General features: G+C 43.6%; 1 protein-coding gene across 4 annotated transcripts in view; it reads left to right on the top strand.

The window, feature by feature from the left end:
* The window catches only part of LOC108244246, a 62,940-nt gene that overhangs the window by 9,022 nt on the left and 27,012 nt on the right, over positions 1 to 26,906 (top strand). For 3 of the 4 annotated variants that reach the window (XM_037976658.1, XM_037976657.1, XM_037976660.1), the window contains exons 5-10: positions 2,251 to 2,577; positions 3,099 to 3,375; positions 4,531 to 4,577; positions 5,996 to 6,316; positions 10,456 to 10,785; positions 11,368 to 11,694. In XM_037976658.1, the coding sequence (XP_037832586.1) occupies positions 2,251 to 2,577; positions 3,099 to 3,375; positions 4,531 to 4,577; positions 5,996 to 6,316; positions 10,456 to 10,785; positions 11,368 to 11,694 (1,629 nt within the window). The remainder of the gene's footprint in view (positions 1 to 2,250; positions 2,578 to 3,098; positions 3,376 to 4,530; positions 4,578 to 5,995; positions 6,317 to 10,455; positions 10,786 to 11,367; positions 11,695 to 26,906) is intronic. The other variant, XM_037976659.1, reaches the window with a different exon arrangement.

Below are 26,906 nucleotides of genomic sequence, written 5' to 3'. Positions count from 1 at the left end.
TTATCTGTTCTAAGCATCTATTCAGTGATTGGATGGGTTCAGAGTCACCTGGTGACATCGTGATGTAGAGCTGTGTATCATCTGCGTAGTTATGGTAGCTAATCTTATTTCCTGTTATAACCTGAGCCAGTGGGAACATATATATATATATTGAAAAGAAGGGGTTCTAGGATTAGAGTCCCAGCTCCGAACAAGAAGCTCCAAATCAAAAGCTCTGCCCCCAGAGTCATCCCAGGAGGTTGTATCAAAGATATTGGAATGCAAAGGAGGAGTGAGTCAGTCTGGTTCCTAGGAGCTGAAAAAGGTAACATCAATCCTGTAAACTGGTTCATTTGGTCAGAATTCATAGGTTTTGGAATTCAGACATAACATAGTCATGACTTATCAGCAGCGAGCGTTGCCGTATAAAACTTTCCCACCACATTACTAACAAAAAGAACTAACAGTTAGCAAATTAACTATCAAATCTTAAAAACCCAAGAGAACAAACTGTGTGGGCCAGAGTCATTGGTTGGAAGAGGTGTGACCAAAGCAAACGGTCCATTTAACTGCAAAAAGTCCTGGTTAGTTTGGTTTACCCATAAATTCTCAGTTAAAGATGGTGGGATTCCTTTGCAATTTGGTCAGAGATGGTGGGCAGCGATGGCAAAATGAAAACGGTGTTTCTATACAAAGCCAAACCTTGTGGAACATTTGTTCTGAAACACTGTTCAACAATCTGTTCTGAGCAGAACGTGTGATGTGACTGTTCTATTCTATGTTCCATTAGGTCACCAAATGTTCCCAAAGGTCACGAAACAGCAGACTATAATACAGTGAAACTTAAACAAAAACACAGTGATCGTGTTATCTTGTTTATAAATAAAACAGTACAATTACACTAAATTAAAATAATTTTGTACTTTCTATGTGAAGAGGTTTTTTCTGGTGTCCTCTCATGACTTGCTCTGATTCTCCTCCTGACACTCAAAAAGATTTCAAAGCTCTTCTAAGCTGCAGTGTATCTGAAAAGTCTGGCTTCATTTACCCAAGTGTCTCAAATTGAGAGTGGGTTTGGATGTTGGAGTAATATGGATGTTGAAAGCAGTAGAAAGTGTCTCAGTCCTAACTTGAACAGATTGTTTTTCTGAAGAAAAAGACCTAAATGTACAGAAGCAGCTCTAACAAATACAAACTGATTCTAATAAAATATCCTTCATTTAAATAAAGCTAACAACAAACATAATCATCGAGATTTCACTGAAACATGAGTCAAGATTCTTCTTGTCCATGAATTCTTTACGTCACTGATCCGTCCCTGCAGCGGCAGCTAGCTATAGCTAACTGCAAGGAGACCAGGTAATGGGGTTGATGTTGTAAAGCTGCTATGCTAACTGCATTTAATAAATCTATCAAGTTACCTGCTGCATTAGCCCTGAAAAAAAGCAGCAGCTATGGTTTCCTGTTTCAGCTCAACCCTTGGTAGGTTGGATGCTGACAGCTAACTGGGTGCTAAATAGCAGGAAAAGTACTTACAAGGCTGTATAGCTAATGTTGGTACAATACCTAGGTGCACAGAACAACTCTCTAGTAGTTAAACAGTATAATTACAACCTTGATTTTTTTTTTTTTTTTTTTACAGCTCACTACATCATACACATAAAACCATGCAGCAAGTTGGCCCCCTGAGCGCATCTCTTGCCTTTTTAAATTTTATTTGTCTGAATTTTCAGTGAAACTATTTACTCTAGATCTGGGGATTTGTCCAGGGGTTCCATATTTCCAACAGTATCTGAGTCTCATCAGTGGAAAAGAGGGTTGGTCAGACTTCTCTTGACATTCCTGCCCTCATAATGTGAAGCAGCAGCAGCACCAGATCACTGAACTTACTCACTTTGTTCTTCAGAGACACAAATACCACCAGAAAGAGGCTAAAATTTAATTAAATATCCTTGTTGAAAACAGCCCTGAGCTTCGAGACTCAAATGTTTTTTGACTGAGTAGTTATTTTCATAAATATGAGAGAGTTTTCTTCTAAATGCTGCACCATCTTTCATTTAGATGTGAAAAAACTGCAGCAAAGAGACAATGCACCAGGATACATAGGCTAATGTCACTTTGTGACATTACACAAACCAATGGTGATTCTGGGCCTCAGAGTCCTCCACCAAGATGAGAAAAAAACAGACACAGAGGAGATACTCATGTGACCATCAGAACTTCTGCTGCTGGTGTCTGTCCAGCTGATCTTCTTCTCTGTTGTCCTCTCAGTATATAAGGTGCAGGTGGAGTCCCAAGTGGAGTCAGTCCGGCTGCCCTGCAGAACCACAGTTTTTCTGCATGAAGACACTAAAGTGGAGTGGAGGGACAGTAAAGACAGGAAGGTCCATGTGTTTGAGAACAGCTCTGATCAATCTGAAGAACAGGACCAGTTCTACAGAAACAGAACAAAGATGAATGAAGACCTGCTGAGAACTGGAGACCTCAGTCTGACTCTGAAACACCCCACAGATGGAGACAGTCAGACCTTCACCTGCAGCGTCTACAACAGGGAGGGAAACATCCTGATGAAGAAACAAAGTGTGCTTGAGGTCAAAGGTCAGTGTTTTAAATGTGATGTTGCATTTTTCCAAACGAGCTGATTAGTTGTGATCAATCCTGATCAGAGTCTTATTAGAAGCTGAAAGTGAAATGTGTGTGTTTGAGTTTCAGAGTCAAAGTAAATGTGATGGAATGAGTGTTTTTCATTGAACACAACAACACATTAGAATGAGTGAAGATGAGGAAACACTGCAGGAGGCAGAGATCCAGGACAGACAGGGACAAGTTTATAGCTAAAGGTTTTGGAATAAGGGACGACCTAACTCAGATAGTTAAAACAACACTGGACACACACATCAACACACACTGACTTCACAGTTTTCAACTGTTGGCAGATGTTCTGGTTACAGATGAGGAACATCTGAATCCTCTCTGAAACTCTGTGACGATGGAAATGAAATGAAGTAGAATCAGAACTTCCATTTTACTGATTTTGTTCTTATTTCAGTTTGTAAAAAGTGACGAAGACCTGCTGCTGCTGTCTGTCCAGCTGAGCTTCTTCTCTGTTGTCCTCTCAGTCCCACAGGTGGAGGTGGAGTCAGTGGAGTCTGTCCTGCTGCCCTGCAGAACCACAGTTCACCTGCCTGAAGACACTAAAGTGGAGTGGAGGGACAGAAGTAACAGGAAGGTCTATGTGTTGATGAAAGACTCTGATAAACCTGAAAAACAGAATCGCTTCTACATAAACAGAACAAAGATGAATGAAGACCTGCTGAGAACTGGAGACCTCAGTCTGACTCTGAAACACCCCACAGATGGAGACAGTCAGACCTTCACCTGCAGCGTCTACAGCAGGGNGTGTTTTAAATGTGATGTTGTTGTATTTTACCAATCAGCTGATTAGTTGTGATCAATCCTGATCAGAGTCTTATTAGAAGCTGAAAGTGAAATGTGTGTGTTTGAGTTTCAGAGTCAAAGTAAATGTGATGGAATGAGTGTTTTTCATTGAACACAACAACACATTAGAATGAGTGAAGATGAGGAAACCCTGCAGGAGGCAGAGATCCAGGACAGACAGGGACAAGTTTACAGCTAATGGTTTTAGAATGAGGAAAGACCTCGCTCAGATAGTTAACAAAACATTGGACACACACATCAACACACAGATTATCACATACTGTCTCCACAGACAAACAGGTTTTAAACAGGTTTAAACAGATTCAGCTAAGTGGCCTAGTGTTAGAGTGTCTGCCCTGAAACTGGGAGGTTGTGGGTTCCATCTCCGGCCGGGTCATTCCAAAGACTGTAAAAATGGGACCCATTGCCACCCTGCTTGACACTCAGCATTAAGGGTTGGAATTGGGGGGTTAGATCAACAAATGATTCCTGAGCGCAGCACCGTTGCTGCTCACCGCTCCCTCAGGGGATGGGTCAAATGCGGAGAAAAAATTTCACACACTCAGGTGTGTGACAATCAGTGGATCTTTCTTTCTTTCAACAGTTGGCAGATGTTCGGGTTCCAGAAGAGGAACATCTGGATCCTCTCTTGAACTCAGTGACGATGAAAATGAAACAAAGTAGAATCAGAACTTTAATTTTACTGACGTTGTTTTTATTGCAGTTTGTAAAAAGCTTTATGTTTGTCTCCAACTTTAGAATCAGTCAGTAAAGTGATGAAAACCTGCTGCTGCTGTCTGTTCAGCTGATCTTCTCTGTTGTCCTCTCAGTCCCACAGGTGGAGGAGGTGGAGTCAGGGGTGGAGTCTGTCCTGCTGCCCTGCAGATCCACAGTTTTTCTGCATGAAGACACTAAAGTGGAGTGGAGGGACAGTAGAAACATGAAGATCCATGTGTTTGAGAACGGCTCTGATCGACCTGAAGAACAGGACCAGTTCTACAGAAACAGAACAAAGATGAATGAAGACCTGCTGAGAACTGGAGACCTCAGTCTGACTCTGAAACACCCCACAGATGGAGACAGTCAGACCTTCACCTGTAGCGTCTACAGCAGGGAGGGAAACATCCTGATGAAGAAACAAGTTGTGCTGAAGGTCAAAGGTCAGTGTTTTAAATGTGATGTTGTTGTATTTTTCCCAATCAGCTGATTAGTTGTGATCAATCCTGATCAGAGTCTTATTAGAAGCTGAAAGTGAAATGTGTGTGTTTGAGTTTCAGAGTCAAAGTAAATGTGATGGAATGAGTGTTTTTCATTGAACACAACAACACATTAGAATGAGTGAAGATGAGGAAACACTGCAGGAGGCAGAGATCCAGGATACACAGGGACAAGTTTACAGCTAAAGGTTTTCAGCACTTCTGATAACTAAGACTAACCTGATCAATGGAAGAATTGGTGGGATTGACAAAGCAGCTGTATGCTTTGACTCTGGACAACTTCTACTTGTAGGCATAGAAGTTTGAGTACAGAACAGGCAGACTGATCAGCAGACAGACATCAGCATTGAACTTCCTGCAGCAGGAAACCAAAAGTCCTTTTTTCACATCTGACAGGAACATTTGTCCTGAAATCAGCAGCACTAACATGACATCAGGATCTGCAGCTTTTCTCACTAAATTTACAGGAAATCAGAAGAAATCAGCCTGATTTCCTCACAGCTTCTTCCAAAGGAACACTTTGGATCAACAAAGGTTCCATCTTTTCTCTCAGTGTTCCCAGTGGAACATTTCTGAAGGACTGTGGCTGATTGTCTCTAACTAACTAGTTGTACTAACTAGCAGGTTAAAGGTAGTTGAAGCAGCAGATCAGTAACTAAGTCAGGCTGTCAGAGAGAGAAGTTTGTGAGGAACAGGAAGAAGCTGAGGGACTCAGGAGAACTTAGAGACCTTTATGTTGATGTGGATTGAAAAGGATGTCCTCATGTCCTCTGACAACGAGACAGACAGCAGAAGAATGTGTCCACTGCAGGGAAATAACAGGCCTAATTTCAACTGGACTTTGTGTCTCCAACATGTCAGGAAGACACGTCCAGGACAGGAAGATATGAAGTCTTCCTTCAGTTCTTCACATTCATCCAGATTAAAAACTGGTCCCACTGAGATCCAGTCTGGTTCTAATGGTTCCTTTTCTTTCTGCCAGTGTGAGTGAAAGCTGAGCTGAATGTGAACATTTCATCAACATGTAGAAAGAGTGAAGAAGTGGAAAGCACCAGCTTGAACAGAGTGTTGACTGCTTGTTGTGTCTGTCTGCAGCTTTCTGTTGGCTCTCCTGTTCTCACTGATGACTTTCTGTCCAACAGTCAGCTCCCAGTCAAACAGCAACATTCAGCTGCTTCTAGTCAACAAACAGTCTCTGCAGTCTGCTGCTGATTGGACACAGTAAAGACAACACTGTCTCTGTTCAGTGGACACATGGGACACATTTCAGACAGCTTTGACCTTCACCCAGTCAAAGAAAATGTTCTCAGAGCTGCTGCTGCTGTCTGTCCAGCTGATCTTCTTCTCTGTTGTCCTCTCAGTCCCACAGGTGGAGGTGGAGTCAGGGGTGGAGTCTGTCCTGCTGCCCTGTAAAACTACAGTTCACCTGCCTGAAAACACTAAAGTGGAGTGGAGGGATAAAAGAGACAGAAAGGTCCATGTGTTTGAGAACGGCTCTGATCAACCAGAAGAACAGGACCAGGTCTACAGAAACAGAACAAAGATGAATGAAGACCTGCTGAGAACTGGAGACCTCAGTCTGACTCTGAAACACCCCGCTGTCAACGGGACCTTCACCTGCAGCGTCTACAACATGGAGGGAAACATCCTGATAAAGCAACAAGTTCAGCTGAAGGTCAAAAGTCAGTGTTTTAAATGTAGTCTTGTTGTATTTTTCCAATCAGCTGATTAGTTGTGATCAATCCTGATCAGAGTCTATTTAAAAGCTGAAAGTGAAATGTGTGTGTTTGAATTTCCGAGTCAAAGTAAATGCGATGGAACGAAAGTTACGTATGTAACTAAAGTTCTATCAATCCCGGATGACCACCAGAGGGCGGTGCTGAAAGTACTGAATATTCCCATTGCGCATGCGCCGTTCGAGTATTAATACCAACACCTGTGACACATCAGATGATCACCCAGTCTATTTATACTGACGTCATCCGAGGTTCATAAAACCGTAGTTACATACGTAACTTTTGTTATATTTTATCCCTACTGACCGCCAGAGGGCGTAATACTGAGCACATAACTCGCTGAGGAGACGCTGAGGACCCTTGCCGAAGAACCTGACCCAGAGGATGAGGGGTGGCCACATTAACCCTGTAGAATCTGGTGAACGTGCTTGGAGAAGCCCATGATGCAGCAGCACATATGGTGTCCAGCGGAACCCCCCTCATAGCTGTCCAGGAAGCGGAGACGCTCCGGGTAGAGTGTGCCTTCACGCCAACCAGCAGGGAGCAGCGTCCCGCATTGTAGGCATGGCAGATGACATCCACAATCCAGTGGGAGAGACGCTGCTTGGAAAGAGGACAACCTAGCCTTGGACCTCCATAACACAAGAACAGCTGGTCAGAGCGTTGTATACCTGCAGTAGCTGCAATGTATGCCTCCAGCGCCTTCACTGGGCACAATAATACGGTCCTATCCCCAGCCACTCCTGATGTAGGCCGAAACCTTACCAATCTCAGTGGCTGGTTACAATGAGAATGGGATAGCACCTTAGGCACAAATGCAGTGTTGGGCCACAAGGTAACACCAGAGCCATCCAGAACCCATCTGAGACATGAAGGACTGACAGAAAGAGCATGTAGCTCACCAACCCTCTTAGCTGAGACAATAGCCAACAAAAAGGCAGTCTTACATGACATCCACTTAAGGGGTGGAAAAGTGTATAGGAGGACCCTTGGCCAAGGATGAGCCAACGCGTCCTGGCCCAGTGCACCTGATGCCCTCGTAAGGGAATACCATAGAGGACATTGAGTTGACCCCTCTGTGGAAAACAGATCTACCTCTGCCCGACCAAGAGGTCCCAAATTCTGAGCACTACATCGCCATGAAGGGACCACTCTCCCGGAGCAGTCGCCTGGCGGGAAAGAGAGTCTGCGATGTGGTTGTGCTGCCCTGGTAAGTACACTGCCTGCAGGGTAGATAGGCGAGGAGAGGCCCATTCCAGGAGATCTCTGGACACTTCCAGAAGCTGCGCTGACCTGGTGCCACCTTGGTGGTTGATGTGGTAGACAGCAGAGGTGTTGTCTGACTGAACCAGAACATGTTTCCCCTCCAGGTGGGGCAAAAAGTGTCTGAGAGCCAAATGCACAGCACGCAGCTCCAATACATTTGTGTGTCTGCAGCTCTTCTCCAAGTTGACCTTGAGGCCCAACTGGTACACATGACCAAGCAGACGACTTGTATTGCAAGAAGCATGCGCTCGGGATGGGGCGCAGAGAAGCCAATCATCGAGGTATGGAAGAATCTTCATTCCGCAGACCTGCAAAGGAGAGAGGGCTGCTTTCACGCACCGAGTGAACACCCTCGGGGAGAGAGAGAGAGGCCAAACAGGAGCACCCCAAACTGCCAATGGTGACCCCGATGGGCAAACCGAAGAAACCGGCGAGGCTCTGCCACAATAGGTACATGAAAGTACGCATCCGTTAGGTCTATTGAGAAAAACCACTCATCCCTGGTAACTGTCTGAAGAACCTCTGCTGTCGTGAGCATGTGAAAAGGCAGGACCTTCAAATACTGATTGAGTCCCCTGAGATCTAAAATGGGACGAAATCCACCCGTCTTTTTTGGCACAAGGAAGTATGTTGAATAGTAGCCTCTGGGTTGCCACAGAGGGTCCACTGTCTCAATTGCGCCCTTGGCCAGGAGGGTGGAAAGCTCCTGGTCCAATGCTCAAGCTTTCACTAGGTCAGCGATTACAGTCACCCTGACCTGGTGTGATATGTGAGGCTGCCGTCGGAACTGTAGCCGGTAACCATGGGTCAGAGTGGCAACCACCCATGGATCCCCAGCATGAGCAGCCCAGTAATTGAGCTGCTGATGAGAAAAATATTCAACAGTCTGCCTGGTGGCACCACCCCCTGTCTCCACGGCCCCTAGGGGCCCTGGTGGGGCAGTGGACAGAGTCTGTGGCATGGGCCTGCCTGGCTGGTTGGCAGACTGGCTCACGAAAGTCCCTGCTGGGTCTCTGCTGTGCAACCCAAGGATTAAAAGCACCAGGCCGATCACGACCCCGAGGTGGCGGCCGAATACTATGGCCAGCCAGCAGGCGCCTTGTATGTTGAGGTGAGGGAGGGGGCATACCCCTGCTGAGGCCTGAAAGCTGCTGCCTAGTGTTTCGTGCCTGAACGATCCTTTCCAGCACTTCCAAGGCAGCCGGACCAAACAACTCCCCAGGTACTACAGGAACACTATGGTGGGTCCGACAGCATGTTTCGGCCAATGTAGACTGCGTCAGCCAGACCTGCCGACAAGCCTGAACCAGAAAAGACATTACGCGCCCAAGCTCCCTGGTCATCAGCGCAAAAGCCTGAAATGTTGCATCACTAAAGCCAATTGCCATAGTGGCACCACTAGTGTCCTGTAGGGATGAAGAGAGGGCAAACATTAAGTGCGTCAAAGAACTGTCAAGTCAGCGCAACCGCAGGCAGAAAAACAGGCTAAGATCGGGAGACGGGGCAGCGACGCTACAGTCAGTCACCAATCACTATAAACTATAGCAACAGAGGGGCTGACACCGCCAGCTACGTCCAATATACAAGACGAAAAAAACAAAACTATGAGAGGGGGAGGGGCGAAAACGCTGTAGTCACCAATTAAAGCAAAATGCAAACGCAGAGAGGTTCAACCTGGAACTCCTGATCTGGAAGTTGGCTAAAATTGGGAGAGGGGGCAAGACGCTACAGTCACCAATTAAAGCGAATCAACCAAATAAACACAGAAGTCAGATGCTGTCAGTTGGGAGAGGAAGCGCAAACGCTGTCATCACCAACAAACAGCACACCTACCTTCAGTGAAGGTCAACTGTCGCAGCCCCTAGGATTCACCGCTACTCCCGCCAACAGGCAATCGGGTGTTCGCCGACGGGACAATTATCCAAAGGCCAATGCCATACAACGAACTGCACGCGAGAAGAAATGAGGAACAGAGCCTCGGATGATGTCCGTATATATAGACTGGGTGATCATCCGACGTGTCACAGGTGTGACTCTGTTGGTATTACTACTCAGACGGTGCATGCACAATGGGAACATTCAGTGCTTTCAGCACCACCCTCTGGCGGTCAGTAGGGATAAAATAGAATGAGTATTTTCATTGAACACAACAACACATTAGAATGAGTGAAGATGAGGAAAGACTACAGGAGGCAGAGATCCAGGACAGACAGGGACAAGTTTACAGCTAAAGGTTTTAGAAGACCTCGCTCAGATAGTTAACACAACATTGGACACACACACCAACAACCACATCAAGACACACATATCATCAAATGACACACACATCAACACACACTCCCTCTATAGATAAACAGGTTTTCAACTGTTGGCAGATGTTCTGGTTCCAGATAAGGAACATTTGGATCCTCTCTGGAACTCAGTGACGATTAAAATGAACCAAAGTAGAATCAGAACTTTGATTTTACTCTGTCACTCACCACTGAAGGTGAAGGATTAATGTTTATCCATTGTGTTTGCAAAATATTTTATGAACCACTGAACAAATTTTAATGACATTTTAAGAATGTCATCATTGAATGAACGTCTCCAACTGAATAACATATCAAGGTAAACCAATTTAAGTTGGCTGACACAGTTTTGCCAAGACAGTAATTCTTTCTAAATTCCCCTAAATTAAAGATTTTGAGGTAAAGTTTATTTGGTATTTGCTGAGAGTGATCCTCAACACAAGCGCTGAGCATTAACACATTAAAGTGATGAAGACCTGCTGCCGCTGCTGTCTGTCCAGCTGATCTTCTTCTCTGTTGTCCTCTCAGTCCCACAGGTGGAGAAGGTGGAGTCAGGGGTGGAGTCTGTCCTGCTGCCCTGTAGAACCACAGTTCACCTGTCTGAAGACACTAAAGTGGAGTGGAGGGACAGTAGAGACAGGAAGGTCCATGTGTTTGAGAACAGCTCTGATCGATGTGAAGAACAGAACCAGTTCTACAGAAACAGAACAAAGATGAATGAAGACCTGCTGAGAACTGGAGACCTCAGTCTGACTCTGAAACACCCCACAGATGGAGACAGTCAGACCTTCACCTGCAGCGTCTACAACAGGGAGGGAAACATCCTGATGAAGAAACAAGTTGTGCTGAAGATCAAAAGTCAGTGTTTTAAATGTGATGTTGTTGTATTTTACCAATCAGCTGATTAGTTGTGATCAATCCTGATCAGAGTCTTATTAGAAGCTGAAAGTGAAATGTGTGTGTTTGAGTTTCAGAGTCAAAGTAAATGTGATGGAATGAGTGTTTTTCATTGAACACAACAACACATTAGAATGAGTGAAGATGAGGAAACCCTGCAGGAGGCAGAGATCCAGGACAGACAGGGACAAGTTTACAGCTAAAGGTTTTAGAATGAGAGAAGACCTCGCTCAGATAGTTAACACAACATTGGACACACACATCAACACACAGATTAACACATACTGTCTCCACAGACAAACAGGTTTTCAAAAGTTGGCAGATGTTCTGGTTCCAGATGAGGAACATCTGGATCCACTCTGGAACTCTGTGACGATGAAAATTGAACAAAGTAGAATCAGAACTTTGAATTTACTGATTTTGGTTTTCTTTCAGTTTATAAAAAGCTTCATGTTTGTCTCTAACTTAAGAGTCAATCAGTAAAGTGGTGAAGACCTGCTGCTGCTGTCTGTCCAGCTGATCTTCTTCTCTGCTGTCCTTCAGTCTCACAGGTGGAGGTGGAGTCAGGGGTGGAGTCTGTCCTGCTGCCCTGCAGAACCACAGTTCACCTGCCTGAAGACACTAAAGTGGAGTGGAAGGACAGTAGAGACCAAAAGGTCCATGTGTTGATGAAAGACCCCGATCAACCTGAAGAACAGAACCAGTTCTACAGAAACAGAACAAAGATGAATGAAGACCTGCTGAGAACTGGAGACCTCAGTCTGACTCTGAAACACCCAAAAGATGGAGACAGTCAGACCTTCACCTGCAGCGTCTACAGCAGGGAGGGAAACATCCTGATGAGGAAACAAGTTGTGCTGCAGGTCAAAGGTCAGTGTTTTAAATGTGATGTTGTTGTATTTTTCAAATCAGCTGAAAAGTTGTGATCAACCCTGATCAGAGTCTTGATTCGGGACAATTTCCACTTGTGTACGAATACATTTGTGTGCAGAACAGATAGAGTGATTAGAAGACAAACTTCAGCATTGAACTTTCTGCAGACTAAAATTAAAACCGCTCTTTTTACATTTGAATGTCATTTTTTTTTTTTTCAGTTTTTCTTCTTGGATTACTGTATTTTCTGCACTATAGGGCACACTGGATTATAAAGTGCACTGTCAAGAAATGGTCCATTTTCAAACTTTTGTCATATTTAAGGCGCATTAAGCGAAACAAAACAGCCCAACTTTAGGAGAATACTGCACGGCCGTAAAGGCCCCCACAAACTCGGGCGTACTTCACTTTGCGAAGGTCCGCACGTACTCGAGGCGAACTTAACATGGACTCGAAACGTATGTCCACGCAAAGATAAATTTTTATGACTGCATACGCATACTCGGTGTTGCACAATAAACTGCCCAGCAAGAAACAGTGTTTACATTGAACTGTTTTGTGTGCAACACCAACTGCTTTCAGTTAAGAATCGGTGCCAGCACGCAGCATGACTGCCACTCTCTGTGCAGCACTGACAGGTGTGCGGTGGCTGCCCTGGTGGTGAAGAAACAGGGCTAAAGGCACCTTCTTTTCTTTTCTTTTTTTTAAAGCTAAAGGCAAGCGATCTCTTCCTCTTTGTCCGGTGACGTTATGACTGAAATTTGTCACGGGAGAATTTTAGGCAATCTGTACGCTCGAGTATGAAGTCTCAACCATTCGCGAACAGTCTGCTCGAGTATATGGGGGTCTAATGCTGCAAATGGTGTGGCTATGTAGTTCACCAAAGTTGTACCAACCTGTTCAGACCATTCACCATAGTTTTCAGTCCAGAGATGGGCTGAATTAATTCTGCTGTTTTTGAATCAATCTTTTTAAAAAGTGCCTTGTTGCTATTTCTGATTTCCTGGAGGAGAATGTGTAGATCCCCGCCATTCATGTGTACCTGAGCTGTGGACACCATTATACCGGCTTCCATGTAGTCGCCCTCAGTAGTTTTCTCAGCGTTAGTTTTGTTCTTGACCAGAGGATTTTTTCCTCTATCTTAAATCCATAGTGCAGTAGTCAGACCAAGTTTTATATGAATTTAGGTGTTTTCATTTGTGTTAAAACAGGTTTGTTCATAGACCCCCGGACACACGTTTCTCTAGCTTAGTCGCATCATATAACCTCTCATTTTTCTGTATTTGATTTTGTGTTTGAACTCTTTGTGTTTAGTTTTTTCTTTGTTTTCTTGTTAATTTGTTCTCGTTGTTAAGCCTGGGTTCATGTTGTCACTCCTGTGTTTCTATGCATTCTGTGTTCTTCTCACGCTTGAGATTCTGTCTTGTTGTGTGATCAGTTTTCTTATGTGTTTTCTGTGCCACTGTTCACCTTCTTCTTCTTGTGGAGTTTATTGGCGGTGTGCAAAAAACTGAAGGTATGCATTACTGCCACCTATTGGGATGAACTATTCATCTGCCCTCAGCTCAGTAGTTTTCCAGTCAACCTGCCAGTCCCATCTGCACCTGTCCCTAGTTCGGTAATCGCTCACCTGTTTTGACTTCCTCATCATCCCAGCTTATATGTATTCAGTTCTTTGTCATCGTATTGCTGCAGACTGAAGGGTGAGAGGCGTCTGTTTCCTCCCATAGTCTAAAAACATGTATGTTAGGCTGCTTTCAGGCCCAGGCCTCCCTTGAAAAAGAGATCTGTGATCTCACTAGGGCCTGCCAGGTTAAATGAAAGTTAAATAAATAATAAATATCAAGGAAAAGGATAAATAATCTTTGGACTAAGGAATTGGAGGTTTGGCAAAACTGATATGTGAATGGATCGAAATGGCACAACAAGAAGGAGACACAGAGGATGATATGTTAGTTGAGGATTGGACAACTGTTAGTAGTGGGAAAAGGAGAGGTAGGTAACAAGGAGAAAGCATGATAGAGGATAGAGGATTGTTTGACAGCCAGAGGAGTAAACGAGTATTGAAGGCAAATCGTTTGGATGAGGAAAGAGTAGTTCAAAGGAAAGTAGCGAGGGAGGAATTCAAAAAATATTATTAAGATTTTAAAAAAGAGGATGCCCCACAAACCTGAGCCCCATAGCATTATCTAGAATTTAAAAAAAATTGTAGACATAGAAATTGTAAAGATATTGAGAGATGGAAACTTAAAGGTGAACTGAAATAAAATCTCAAAATATTGACATTTCAAGAATGTTATTTAATTAAACACATCCACACAAGATTCCAGGAACCCATTTTTTTCTGACCTAAAACTTGGTGATTTGTGGGGCGGAGTTGCTATCCTGGGTTCATGACGTGCGCTGTGCCCCAGCTGGACCCTAAAACAGTGCTGAAGAACCAAGAATGTTGCTACTGTCAGGTTTTTTACTAGTGGAAATAAATAAAGAAGCCTTTTTCTTTAATATAAAGAAATGCTTGATATATTTTCTGGAGTAATGGATAAACAACCATACCAGTATGAACCTGAACCAACGACTGGATCTCCGTAATCAGATGAAAACTCTTCAGATATGGATTCTGATTATTACCAAGACCGTCATGGCCGACAAAACAATGCACATAACAATCGAGTTGGGAAAATGGAATGGCAAGAACCGATTACCTCCAGATCGTAGTCATGTCATCAGCACACAAAACTAAAAATTAATAAAACCGGCAGGAGAGAGCTGACGATGCAACTCTAAGCTAACTGGATGCTAACTCGTTTAAAAACGTGAGCACGCCTGCAAGTAGCATTTATGAAGTCTCACAACAGAGTAAACTAATCAACAGCAATTTCAGACTATGACATTTGTTTAATCACACATAGATTGTTTATATTTTTTCCTCAACTGATCTCAGGTTGTCAGCCTGTAAGCAGCTCAAACCATTTAATGACAGCGCGCGTTCATGTCACATTAGAAAGAAAACTTCCTGTTCCTCCTGTCGTTCTCTGTGGCAAAGTCCTCCTCTCCATTTGACTTTCTTTTAAAATTAAAAATAATTGGTAAAAGGTCCTGTTTTTTTGGTGTGAAGCCAGTCCAATGCAGTAATGAGGGTCGGAGCAGTGCTCTCTTTTAAGGTGGTCCAAACCTGAATTCTGATAGTAATTCCCATATCAGAGCTTATGGATCCAAATCTGAGGAAGGCTTTTATCTTTCAGGAAGCCAAAAAATGAAACTCTAGTGGTATTTTCAGGCTGGTTCAAACAAATAATTCCAAGGAACTGAACTATATTGTAGAGGTATTCATCCACTCACAGATGAATTGTTGAATGCTTGCCACCCTCAGCGGCTCCAAGGACATCACACATCAGGGGGTTCACAGAAAAAGCCGAAAACACCTGAATGGTTTTGTTCAATGTTAAAAAAAGTTATATAATTTGTTTTTTATAATTTGATGTTGGCTTCAAAACACTTCAGTTCAGCTTTAATAATAATTTTTAAAACAGAGGATAAAAAAGCATTAAACATTGAAAGCATTTGCAAATAGATGATAATGGAAATAAAGGTAGTAAGACAGAACAGAACAATTAAGGGAGTGATTACAAGAAAACCAGTTGATGAAGATTTAGAAAAATAAAAAAGAGGTATTGTTGGAGCACAGGTGAGTAATTTAAACAGACTGTCAAAATCTAGGAATGGAGAAAGGGTTGGAAGCACGTTAATTCTAATCAAATTTTCAGAAGTAACTTTACCAGAAAAAATCAAAACATGATACATGAGTTTCCCAGTCAGGCCTTTTATCCCTTCCCCACTTCGGTGCTATTGATGTCAGCAGTATGGACATGTAGCAGCGGTAAAGGGAAGCAGAGGTGTCCAAAGTGTGGAGAAGAACATACAGTTGAAACCAGAAGATTACATACACTACAAAAAAGACACATATGCATTTTTTCACACTGTCTGACGAGAAATCAGAATAAACATTTCCCGTTTTAGGTCAATTAGAATTTTCAAAATTATTTCTATTTGCTAAATGCCAGACTAATGACAGAGAGAGATAGATAGATAGAGAGAGAGATAGATAGATAGATAGAGAGAGAGAGAGAGAGAGAGAGAGAGAGAGAGAGAGAGAGAGAGAGAGAGAGAGAATGCTTTTAAGGCAATTTTCATTACTTTCTTCAAAGTCAAAAGTTTAAATACATTTTATTTGTATTTGGTACCATTGCCATTAAACTGTATGACTAAGGTCAAAAGTTTTGGATATCTATCTACAAACTTCTCACAATACTTGGCAGGAATTTTGGCCCATTCCTCCTGACAGAACTGGTGGAACTGAGTCATGTTTGCAGGTCGCCATGCTTGCACATGCCTTTTCAGCTTTGCCTATAAATTTTCAATAGGATTGAGATCAGGGCTTTGTGATGGCCACTCCAAAAACATTGACTTTGTTATCCTTAAGCCACTTTGTAACAAGTTTGGCTGTATACTTTGGGTCATTGTCCATTTGGAGAAACCAATATGCGCCCAAGCTTTAACTTCCTGGCTGCAGCAAAACAACCCCACAACATAATGCTGCCACCCCAGTGTTTCACAGTCGGGATGGTGTTCTCAGGCTTGCAAGCTTCCCCTTATTTCCTCCAAACGTAATGATGGTCATTATGGCCAAACAGTTCAATTTTAGTTTCGTCAGACCACAAGATATCTCTCCAAAAATTAAGGTCTTTTTCCCTGTGTGCATTTGCAAACATTAATCTGTCTTTTTATGTTTTTTTTGAAGTAATGACTTCTTCCTGGTTTCACTGTGGATAATGACACACTCTTACCAGTTTCAGCTAGCATCTTCACCAGGTTTTTGCTTTTGTTTTTGGGTTGATTTCACATTTCGGACCAAAGCACATTCATTTCTGGGACACAGAACCTGTCTCCTTCCTGAGCGGTATGATGGCTGGACATTCCCATCTTGTTTGTACTTGCATATAATTATTTGAAGAGATGAATGAGGCATCTTTAGGCATCTGGAAATTGCACCCAAGGATGGACAAGACTTGTGCAAGTTCACAATTCTCTTCCTGATATCTTGGCTGATTTTGTTATGATTCTGGCCTGTCTGCCTGCTGTCTCCTTTCCCTGCTCACCATGCCTGCAATCAAGTTCATCTGTTTCACCTGTCCCCTGCTATTCCACACTCAATCAGCATCCTGCCACTCACCTGTTCATTAGCAGTTATATTCAGCTCCCTGGCAGGCAGACAGTGCCAGATTTTTTTAAAGCCATAGTGTGAGTAGATATCCAGCGTTCTTTCTTTGGCTGACCTTGGTCTGACCACGTTTTGTCTCATGGATTTCTCTGCCTCGCCTAGCCCCTTTTGGATACCTCTGTTCTCTGGATTATGACCCTGTTTCTGTCCCTCGACTGCTGCCTCCTGCCTCGCCCTTGGATCTGTTTGCCCGAGTCTGACTTCACTTGTCCGAACCTTCTTCTGTGCCCTGACCTCCGAGTTCTGCCTAGCCCTCTGATTACCATCTGTACTGACCTCTTGGAAATGACTCTGCATGTCCTGGACTTTCCCCTTGATGAACTGCCGACCCCGGTCACTAAGTGCGCCAGGATTAAGTGGAACCTGTCCCTGGTCCTCTGTTTCCACACAGACTCTGAGAAGGTTAGTGGCTTTTGCTCTGTGCTTCTGCATCTTCTCCAATGTTCTCTCCAGCCACTAACCATTCTCTTTTCTCAGTGGTTTCTGGTCAGTGTTCCTGAGCCCCTGCATTTTTGTCTACAAGAAATATTTGAAATCAAAGTGTTTCAAAGTGTTTCTGACAAATTCTTTGCTTTTATCCCATGATTTCATAGAAGGAAGCAGTGTGTTTCAGGTGTGCCTTAAATTACATCCACAGGTGTGTCTCTAATTGACTCAGATGTTATCAAACTATCAGAAGCTTCCAAAGATATGACACCAAATATCCCCAATTGTTTAAAGGCATAGTAACCTTAGTGTATTTAAACATTTGACTATGAAGAAAATATTAAAAATTGCCTTAAAAGCATTCTCTCTCTCTCATTATTCTGGCATTTAGCAAATAGAAATAATTTTGAAAATCCTAATTGACCTAAAACGACAAAAAATAAACATAAACCGGAGGAGAACATGTTAATGACAGCAAAAAATCTTATTTTATTCATTGTATACATTATTAACTGTACTGATCAGGTTAAACACAAGACAGAGAAAATTAAAATAATTATAAGGGGAGCAAAAAAGTTTGGGGATTTAAAGAGATGTTATGGGGAAAAAATAATAAAAGGTTAGAAACAAATGGAAGGTCAGGAACCTAAAATGATAAAAAAATAATTGATAATATTACAGGGGAATGCAAGTTTAATAGTGAATGGACAAGAATTTATAGGATATATAGATGGACTTAAAGAAAAACCAGAGATAATATGTATACAGGAGATATGGTTGAACCCAAATTTAGATTTTATAATTAAAGAATATAATTGCATTAGAAGAGATAGACAAGAAGGAAGTGGAGGAGGATGCGGGATATTCATAAAACAAGGAATACAATATCAGATATTGGTAAAAGGAATGAAACTAGAACATACAATAGTTGAAATGTGGAGAAATTAAGGAAAATATAAGATAAATAAGTTTTATAATGCAAATCACTATCTCTTGAGGTGACGAAGGAGATGTCAAAATATCTGAATGGGAAAGTGATATGGTATGAAGACTAATGCAAATTGTACTATTTGGGGAAAATGTAATGATAAAAATGAACACATAATGGAAGAATTGATGGAAATAAAAAATCTTGTATGCATTAATGATGGGAGGGGAAGAAGAGTAAATGTTAGGACAGGAGCAGAGTCAGTAATTGGGCAGTAATCATCATCTAATTAAAAATTATAATAGGAATAAAACAGAAATTGGAATAAAAATTATATAAATTACTGATCAAGAATTACAGAAAATTACAGATCTTTGGTGGAGAGCCAAACCTTCTGACCCACTATGTATCTTGGGGCTTGAGAACGGTGGCGGTTGGCATTACAGGCATAGACAGCAGAGGTCCTGCAGAGATGCTGCTCTGGCCTTTCTCCATACCCTGAGACAGAGACGTGCAGACACATGGGCAGCAGGAACCTGGGTAGCCCTTTCAAGAATGGAGAGAACTGGAGGTTGATAGCCATAGACAACATTAAATAGTGACAGACCTGTAGCACTTGATGGAAGCCCATTGATGGCATGTTCCACCCAAGGTAAGTTCTGGGACCATCGACTTAGAGCATCCATGCAAGGATGTGCAACTTGGACTCAACCTACTAATTCATTCTCTCTATCTGGCCATCCATCTGACGGTGAAAACCTGAAGACAAACTAATGTCAATGCCAAAAAGAGTGGAAAACTCACCCCAAAAGCGGGAGATGAATTGCGGTCCTCTATCAGAGACGATGTTGCGAGGAACCCCATGGAGCCTGAACACTTCTCGGGCAACTTATGAAGAGGTATGAAGTGAGTCATCTTAGAGATCCTATCCACTACAGTTAGGAGAATGGTGTTACCTTGTGAGGAAGGCAGGCCAGAGATAAAATCCATCGAAAGGTGGGACCATGGCCGATGAAGAATGGGCAGTGGTCTTAGTAGACATCAGGACGATGACAGGAAGGCTTTACTCTGGCACAGGTGGAACAAGCTGACACAAACTCACGGGTATCCTTTCTCAGCGTGGGCCACCAGAATCCTGATTATACCACTGCCAGGGTCTTGGTGATACCTGGGTGACAAAACAACTTAGAGCTATGACAAAACTGAAAAACTTTGGATACCAAACTCTCTGGAACAAACAGAAGGTTATTTGGACACCGAACAGGAGGCTGTTGACTCAGATGACTCTTCTTGAGCATTACTTTGATTCTGGTTATGGCTAACCTGGTAGCAAAGGGGAGAATGTAGTCATGGGTACCAGATGAAGACGAACGAACTGAGGATTGATGAACTCTTGAGAGGGCATCTGGCTTGATGTTCTTGTCTCCTGGTCGATAGGCCAGGGTGAAGTTAAATCTACTAAAGAACAATGCCCACCTGGCCTGGCGAGGATTAAGCCTGTTGGCAGACTTGAGATACTCCAAGTTCTTGTGGTCCATCCATACCATGAACTGATGCTGAGACCCCTCCAACCAATGCCTCCATTCGTCCAGTGCCAGTTTTATTGCCAAAAGTTCTCGGTCCCCAACATCATATACCTCTTTTACACGGACCCTAATTCAGAAGTCCGGCTCTACTCCACTCTACTCAGCTCGGCTCTATAAAGAATGCATCGCATTCACACTGGTCAGTTTGGTCGGTATCAGAGAAACGCCTCTCGTGTTGCGGGGGGCGGGGCCGCAGCACGGGGGTTGCGCTACCGAAACTTAGCGCAAGTTGTGTAAACAACGAAAGCGCTATGGACAACATTGGCCCTGTGTTGTTGCTGTTTTTTAAACTTATGGGGATTCTCCTGAGACTTCAGGAAGAGAGGCGCAGTGGAAGAAATGCTCTGGATGCCGCAATTGTTGCGTGGAGTAGGACAGCTGTTATCCGCTGGAGATTTCAGACTTTACAGCGCCTTCAGCTGGGCGACAGATGGCATAAACGTTGCAGGGTAAGCTAACACTGTTGTTTATATTCCAACCATTCGCTCTTTATGCTTGCATCTGGTCACACCCACGACCAATGAGTGAACAGGAGCTAAGCTTGCGCCACCCACGAAGCAGGGCCAGCCCGGCTGGCCCGACTCCGAAACAGGGACCAAAGAAGCAGGGACCGAGTGCGAAAAAATGCAGATGTAAACGCTCACAAAGCAAGCCGAGTAAAGTGGAGCTGGGACCGTTAGGGCACGTGTGAAAGGGGCAATAGTTTCTCTCTGAGGCTGAGAGACGTCGAGAAAAGAAAGCACATGGGTGTAACCTGGCATCATCAGCGAACCACTGAGACAAGTGTCCGAAGCATCCACCTCAACTACAAAGGGATTAGGGCGGTCAGGGAAACGTAGAATGGGGGCTGAGGTGAAGAGTCCCTCAAAGGCTTGTTTGGCTTCTGCAGACCACTTGAACTGAGTCTTAGTAGAGGTGAGCCTATGAAAAGAGGCAGCCACTGAACTATAACTTTTATTAAAGCGGCGGTAAAAACTGGCAAACTCAAGGACCCGTTGAAGATCCTTCACATTTGATGGTCCAGGCCAATCCAGGACAGCAGACACCTTAGATTGTTCTATGCAGATCTTTCCAGGAGCCATGTCAAAACCCAGAAAAGAAACAGACGACAGATGAAAGGCTCACTTCTCTGCCTTGACAAACAGGTTATTTTGGAGCAGTCTAAGTAGGACCTCACGGTCATGTTTGACATTGGAAGACAAATCCTTGGAAAAAATTAAGATATCGTCTAGGTAGACAGACACAAATCTGTTGAGCGTGTCTCTTAAAACATCATTAACCAAAGCCTGAAATACGGTGGGGGCATTAGTGAGGCCAAAGGGCATGACCAAATACTCGTAATGCCCTGAGGGGGTGTTGAATGCAGTCTTCCATTCGTCTCCCTCTCTTATAAAGACCAGATGGTAGGCATTCTGTAGATCTAACTTGGTGAACACAGTCCTTCTTTGAAGAAGCTCAAAAGCTAATGTCATAAGGGGTAGAGGATACCTGTTCTTGATGGTGATATCATTTAGGCCATGATAAACAATGCATGGTCTAAGAGACCCATCCTTCTTGCCTACAAAGAAAAATCCCACACCAGCCGGGGATGAGGATTTTCTAATAAGACCAGCTTTCAGGGCGTCAGAAATATACTTCTCCATTGCCTCTCTCTCTGGGCCATAAATGGAATACAGCCTTCCTCCAAGGGGGGATTGTTCCTGGTTAAAGGTGAATGGCACAATCATAATATCTGTGAGGAGGCAGAGAGGTGGCTTTAGATTTGTTAAATACTTCACGTACGTCATGATATACTTCAGGGACTTTAGACAAATCAGGATAATCATGGTCAGCCTCAGGAGACAAAGTCATGGTAGGAGCCTTTCTCAGACAAGTTGTAGAGCCGAGTGGACCCCAAGACTGGATCTCACCAGTGACCCAACTGATGACAGGATTGTGTTTGATCAGCCATGGACGCCCCAGAATCACCGGAATCTCTGAAGACTGAGCCAGTAGAAACGAGATTCGCTCGTGGTGGTTTCCTGAAATCAGTGCAGATACAGGTTTAGTCTGGTGAGTTATTCGGTCCATAAGATGACCACCAATGGCAAATATCTCACATGGTTTCTCAAGAGGCTCCAACTCCAGGAGGAGCTTATGGGCTAGGTGGACATCAATAAAGTCAGCATCTGCCTCAGAATCAATGAAAACAGGAAACTCGTCCCCAGAAGAATCAGGGAATATGATTGAGCATTGGTTGTGAGGTGGTTCCTTGGATCTTAATATAGGGCTCAGTAAAGACCGCCCCTGCTTTACTGAGCCTGTCCTTTTAATGGACAATTAAGAGCATGGTGGTTTCTCTCTCCACAGTAGAAACACAGGTGATCTCTGAACTGTCTCTCTCTCTCCTCAGCGGAGAGCCTGGTCCTTCCCAATTGCATGGGTTCCTCAGCACTAACCGAGGACGGCATGGGGGCTTGTGGCAAAACGCATGGGCTAACCTGAACCTTGGAGACCCTTCTTTGATAGAAAGAAGACTTCTCCCTTCTTTGTTCACAAAGGCACTGATCAATCCGGGTGGCTAGTTGTTCTAAAGCCTTGAGGGTCCTGGGAGGATCACGCATCGCTAGCTCATCCTTAATCTCCTCTGACAGACCCTGGTAAAAAAAAAAACATCAAACAGGGCCTCTTTATCCCACTGACAGTTGGACTTCAGGGCATGGAAATTTATTATATAGTCAGTCACAGGTCGGGAGCCCTGCTTAAGTGAAAACAGTTTCCTAGCAGCCTTCCTCTCTGGACGGACTTCTCCCACTCAGAAGTCCCCCGCTGCTTTGCCTGACCAGGTAGTAAAGAGATGGTGCAGGCCACCTTGGAACGTGCAGAAGGGAAGGCAGAAGGCTGGAGTTCAAAAATCAGTGAGCACTGGGTCAGAAAGGACCTGCATTGTTCAGGATCCCCATCAAAACGCTCAGAAGGAGGAATCTCAGGTTCACTGTAAACACTTGCTGTAGGCCTGACAGAAGGCGGAGCAGGCTGTGTGACAGGGGCACTAGCTTGAGTTTGAGAGGCCCTAAGAATAGAGAGTCCCTGTAAAATCTCCTGAACACTTCTTTCTAGGCCAGTAATTGAAGTTTCTACCTTTGAACACCTATCTTGATTTGGCTGTGGGTTAATTCTGGCGAGATCGTACTGTAACATTTGGAGGGAAAAGAGTCAGAACCCAACACGCAGCCAAGACAAAGATTAACTGACAAAAAGTTTATTAAAGTTCAAAAAGGGATGGTGTCTGGAGTGGCCCAGCCTTGTCCAGGGCTCGGGGTCTCTCTGGAGCCAAGAATCCTGCTGTTGCAGGGCTGAATGAGGGGCCTTGAGGTCCTGGGGAAGTTCTCTGAAAGCAGAACCTCTTGTAGCCACCATCCAATAATTCGAGGTCTGTAGGAGGTCCAGGGTCATACACAGAAGGTCTCTCAGGCACCGGAGATCCAGAATCCAGTCAGCTTAAACAAAGTCAGAGTCAGGCAAGGTTCAAAAACAGGAGATCAAAACCTACTCACGGACAGGTACGGGCAAGGCAAAAGAGTGGTCGAGGACAGGTAGGGTCAAAAAGGCTGGCAAACACTTGTGCCCCTTTTATACCGCCTCTTTTTTTTCCTGCTCCTGGTGGAAGGTGGACGTGTTTCTTTTCTCTCTGTCTCTCTGCCCCCCCCCCCCCACACACACACACCCTGCTTTCTTTTTTGAAGCGTCTTTTTACATATTTTCCAAAAATTTAAGGAATATGGATCTGATCAGCTGGTTTCTCAACACAATTGATACAATTTTCTCGACTGGGTGAAGAAGACTCCAGTCTCGGGATATGTCTTGCTGGATATACAGTGGATTCCTGGCAGGAGTGGAAGACTGTGTACCTACTGACGTGAGGGTTCCTTACATATTTGGGTTTTTGATAACAGGATTTCTGCTCTTTGGACCAGGCAGTTACCTGGATTATCGTCAAATTCGTTGATGGGTTCACGGATCGACCAGCACTCAGACTGTGATGAACAGGAGCGAAATTGCAAACTACTCCGAACTGGCTGATATTCCATCATCAAAGACAATGGCCTCTGGACTAAATGCAATTTCTGGACTCAGAATATGGAAAAGGTTAAAATCTTGGAGAAGCTGCTCGTTTCGAAACAACAAATTGGACCTGAAATTTAGCTATTTGGATTCGAGAATGTACCAGCAAAGACTTCAAGGCAGACTCAAAACAAAGTCAGCCTGTTCCAAAACAACTCTGTTATTATCTACATTTGGCTTCCCGATGTGGCCTTGAAGGCCAAAGTCAATTCTCCCTGGAATTTATGTCAACAATAGCTCGTTGCCCTCTTGCCTGTGAACTGTTTAGTTTAGCTACTATTTTTGACTGTCTAAGCTCATGCTTAGATATGTCTGGTTTTACTTCGGCTGTAGAGCGGGCCTGGGGTACTTTTAGATAGTTCAGTACTGTTAGTTTTAGTTTTAGCATTGTCATGTTTTAGATTATTTAGCCTTTCTGTACACTTAGCTTAGTTACTGTACAATTAGTTATCATATTCACTGTTAGCTTGATTCTTCTTGCTTTGGTTTAGTAATATCATGTTTTAGTAGTTTAGTTATCCTGTACCTTGGTTAGCATTGTCCTGTTTTAGCTTAGTTATCTTGTACCTGCATTATCATGTTCTGTAACTCTGTCTGTAATTTTGTTCTTGTGTTGTAAAGCACTTTGAGTCGCCTTGTGCTGAAAAGTGCTATATAAATAAATGTACCTACCTACTTCTTCTTCAGAAGTTCCGCTCTACTCCACTCTACTCGCCTCGGCTCTATAAAGAATGCGTCGCGTCTACACCGGCCAGTTTGGTCGGCAGCAGAGGAACGCCTCCTTGTGTTGGTGAGAGGGGTGGCACCAAAGCCATCTGCAGTATGGCAGCCCATATTTCAGCAATCCCTGTATAAGCAAACTGTTCCTATAGCCTGGAAGACATCATATGTAATCCCACTTCCAAAGAAAAAATGTTCTAAAGAGTAGTGACTTTCGACCAGTGGCGCTAACTTCAGTCTTAATTAAGTCGCTGGAAAAAATGATCATGCGCCTGCTGATTCAATCAGTCCAGGACAAATTAGACCCCTACCAGAAGAAGAGGAACACAGAAGATTGGCCACCCCCATTCACCTGGTGTCAGAACATCTGGACACATTAAGCAAAACCTCATATGCAAGAGTGTTGTTTATTGACTTTTCCTCCACATTTAATACAATCAAAAATAACTTTCAAAAATGCATACTGTTCGGGTCAAATCCCACCTCACCCACTGGTATCATTTTTTCCTCACAGACACACTACAGCTGGTTAAGGTAAACAACACATACTCTCCCCTGACTAGCACAAACTGTGGAGTTCCACAAGGTTGTGTAAGTTCCCCTGTGTTGTTCACCATCAATGACTGTGTCATAAGGGCACCTAACCATCATCTAATTAAATTTTCAGATGACACTGCATTGGTGGATCTACTGTCAGGCAAGGAACAACCAGGTCTGTACCATGACTGTGTGAGAAGCCTGGTTGAGTGGTGTGACCAGAATGCACAGCTAAGACTGAGGAAGTTGTTTTTGGCCAACCTCAACTCATCATTGCTGCAGTTGTCATACATCACATGATTGTCAAGCAGAGTACTTAAATATCTAGGAGTATATGTAAACAGTGCCCTCTCCTCCGCTCATGTGGATTATCTGTGCAACAAACTACAACAAACGATCTACTTCCTGAGGAGACTTTGATTATTTGGAACTAGTTCAGTCATGCTGAATCATTTCTACACAACCACCATTCAGAGTGTGTTGCTGTATGGGAGCTCAGTGTGGTTCTGCGGCCATTCAATACAGCTGAAGAACAGGATACTGAGGCTCCTCAACATCTGCTCCAAAATCGTGGGCCATTCAGTGGAGAACAAATTCAATGAGCTGTGTGAAAAACAGGTTGTAGGACTGGCAGACAAAGTTTCTATGGACCCAGCTCATGCATTGAGCAGCGAATTTGAACTTCTTCCATCTAGGAGGCGATTCAGGGTGCCTTGTCACAGAAGGAACAAGTAAAAGAACTCCTTTATACCATATTCCATCAAACTTCTAAACCAGAGGAAGAATAAATGAATTTACTTGTGCAGATCAGATTTTAGCTTTCTTTTAAATGATTATGATGAATGTTTATGATGTTATATGACAGGGGTGGGCAATCCTGGTCCTCGAGGGCCACTATCCTGCATGTTTTACTTGTTTCTCTGCTCCAACACACCTGATTTGAATCGATGGGGGATTAACAGGCTTCTGCAGAACAAGAAGAGGTCATTTAACCATGGAATCAGGTGTGTTGGAGCAAGGAAAGAAGGAAAACAGAATAGTGGCCCTTGAGGACCAGGATTGCCCACCCCTGTTATATGATATGTGTATTTTTTTTATGGGAGGCAGATTATGCAAACAAATTTTCCATTTCTATGGACAATAAAGTTTTATTTTATCGTATTTAAATAAATATTATAATTTTATACAAATTCATACAGATGCATCAAAAACATCAACAGATAAAATAGGAGTCCCATATATAGTACTTGATTTTCATGTAAAACTAATTAAGAGAATTACAAATGATGTTTCAGTATACACAGGGGAGATGGTAGCAGTATTGTTGGCAGTAAAGAGTGTAGAAGACACAAGACTGTTAAAGACAATAATCTGTTCAGATTCAAGTTCAACCATAGGCGCCGGAACCACTGAGGCCAGGGGGCCATTGGCCCCCCCACTTTCCGGCCCTGCCACTGCGCTGTGTGTTCCCACCAGACCGGCTGCACAGACTGCACGCGACTCTCACAGACTGTGACTAACGTGTCTCTGTGTTTATATAGAGACAGAAGCACAAATAAAACCTACAGCATTGAGATCTGGACCAAATTCTTAAAGCTCCAGTCCAGGGTCATAACAGTCACCAAAA

This window comes from Kryptolebias marmoratus, linkage group LG7 (genome assembly GCF_001649575.2).
Source record: "Kryptolebias marmoratus isolate JLee-2015 linkage group LG7, ASM164957v2, whole genome shotgun sequence".
Lineage (NCBI taxonomy): Eukaryota > Metazoa > Chordata > Actinopteri > Cyprinodontiformes > Rivulidae > Kryptolebias > Kryptolebias marmoratus.
The sequence above is the reverse complement of the archived record's forward strand: the minus strand, read 5'-3'. Positions and strand labels throughout refer to the sequence as shown.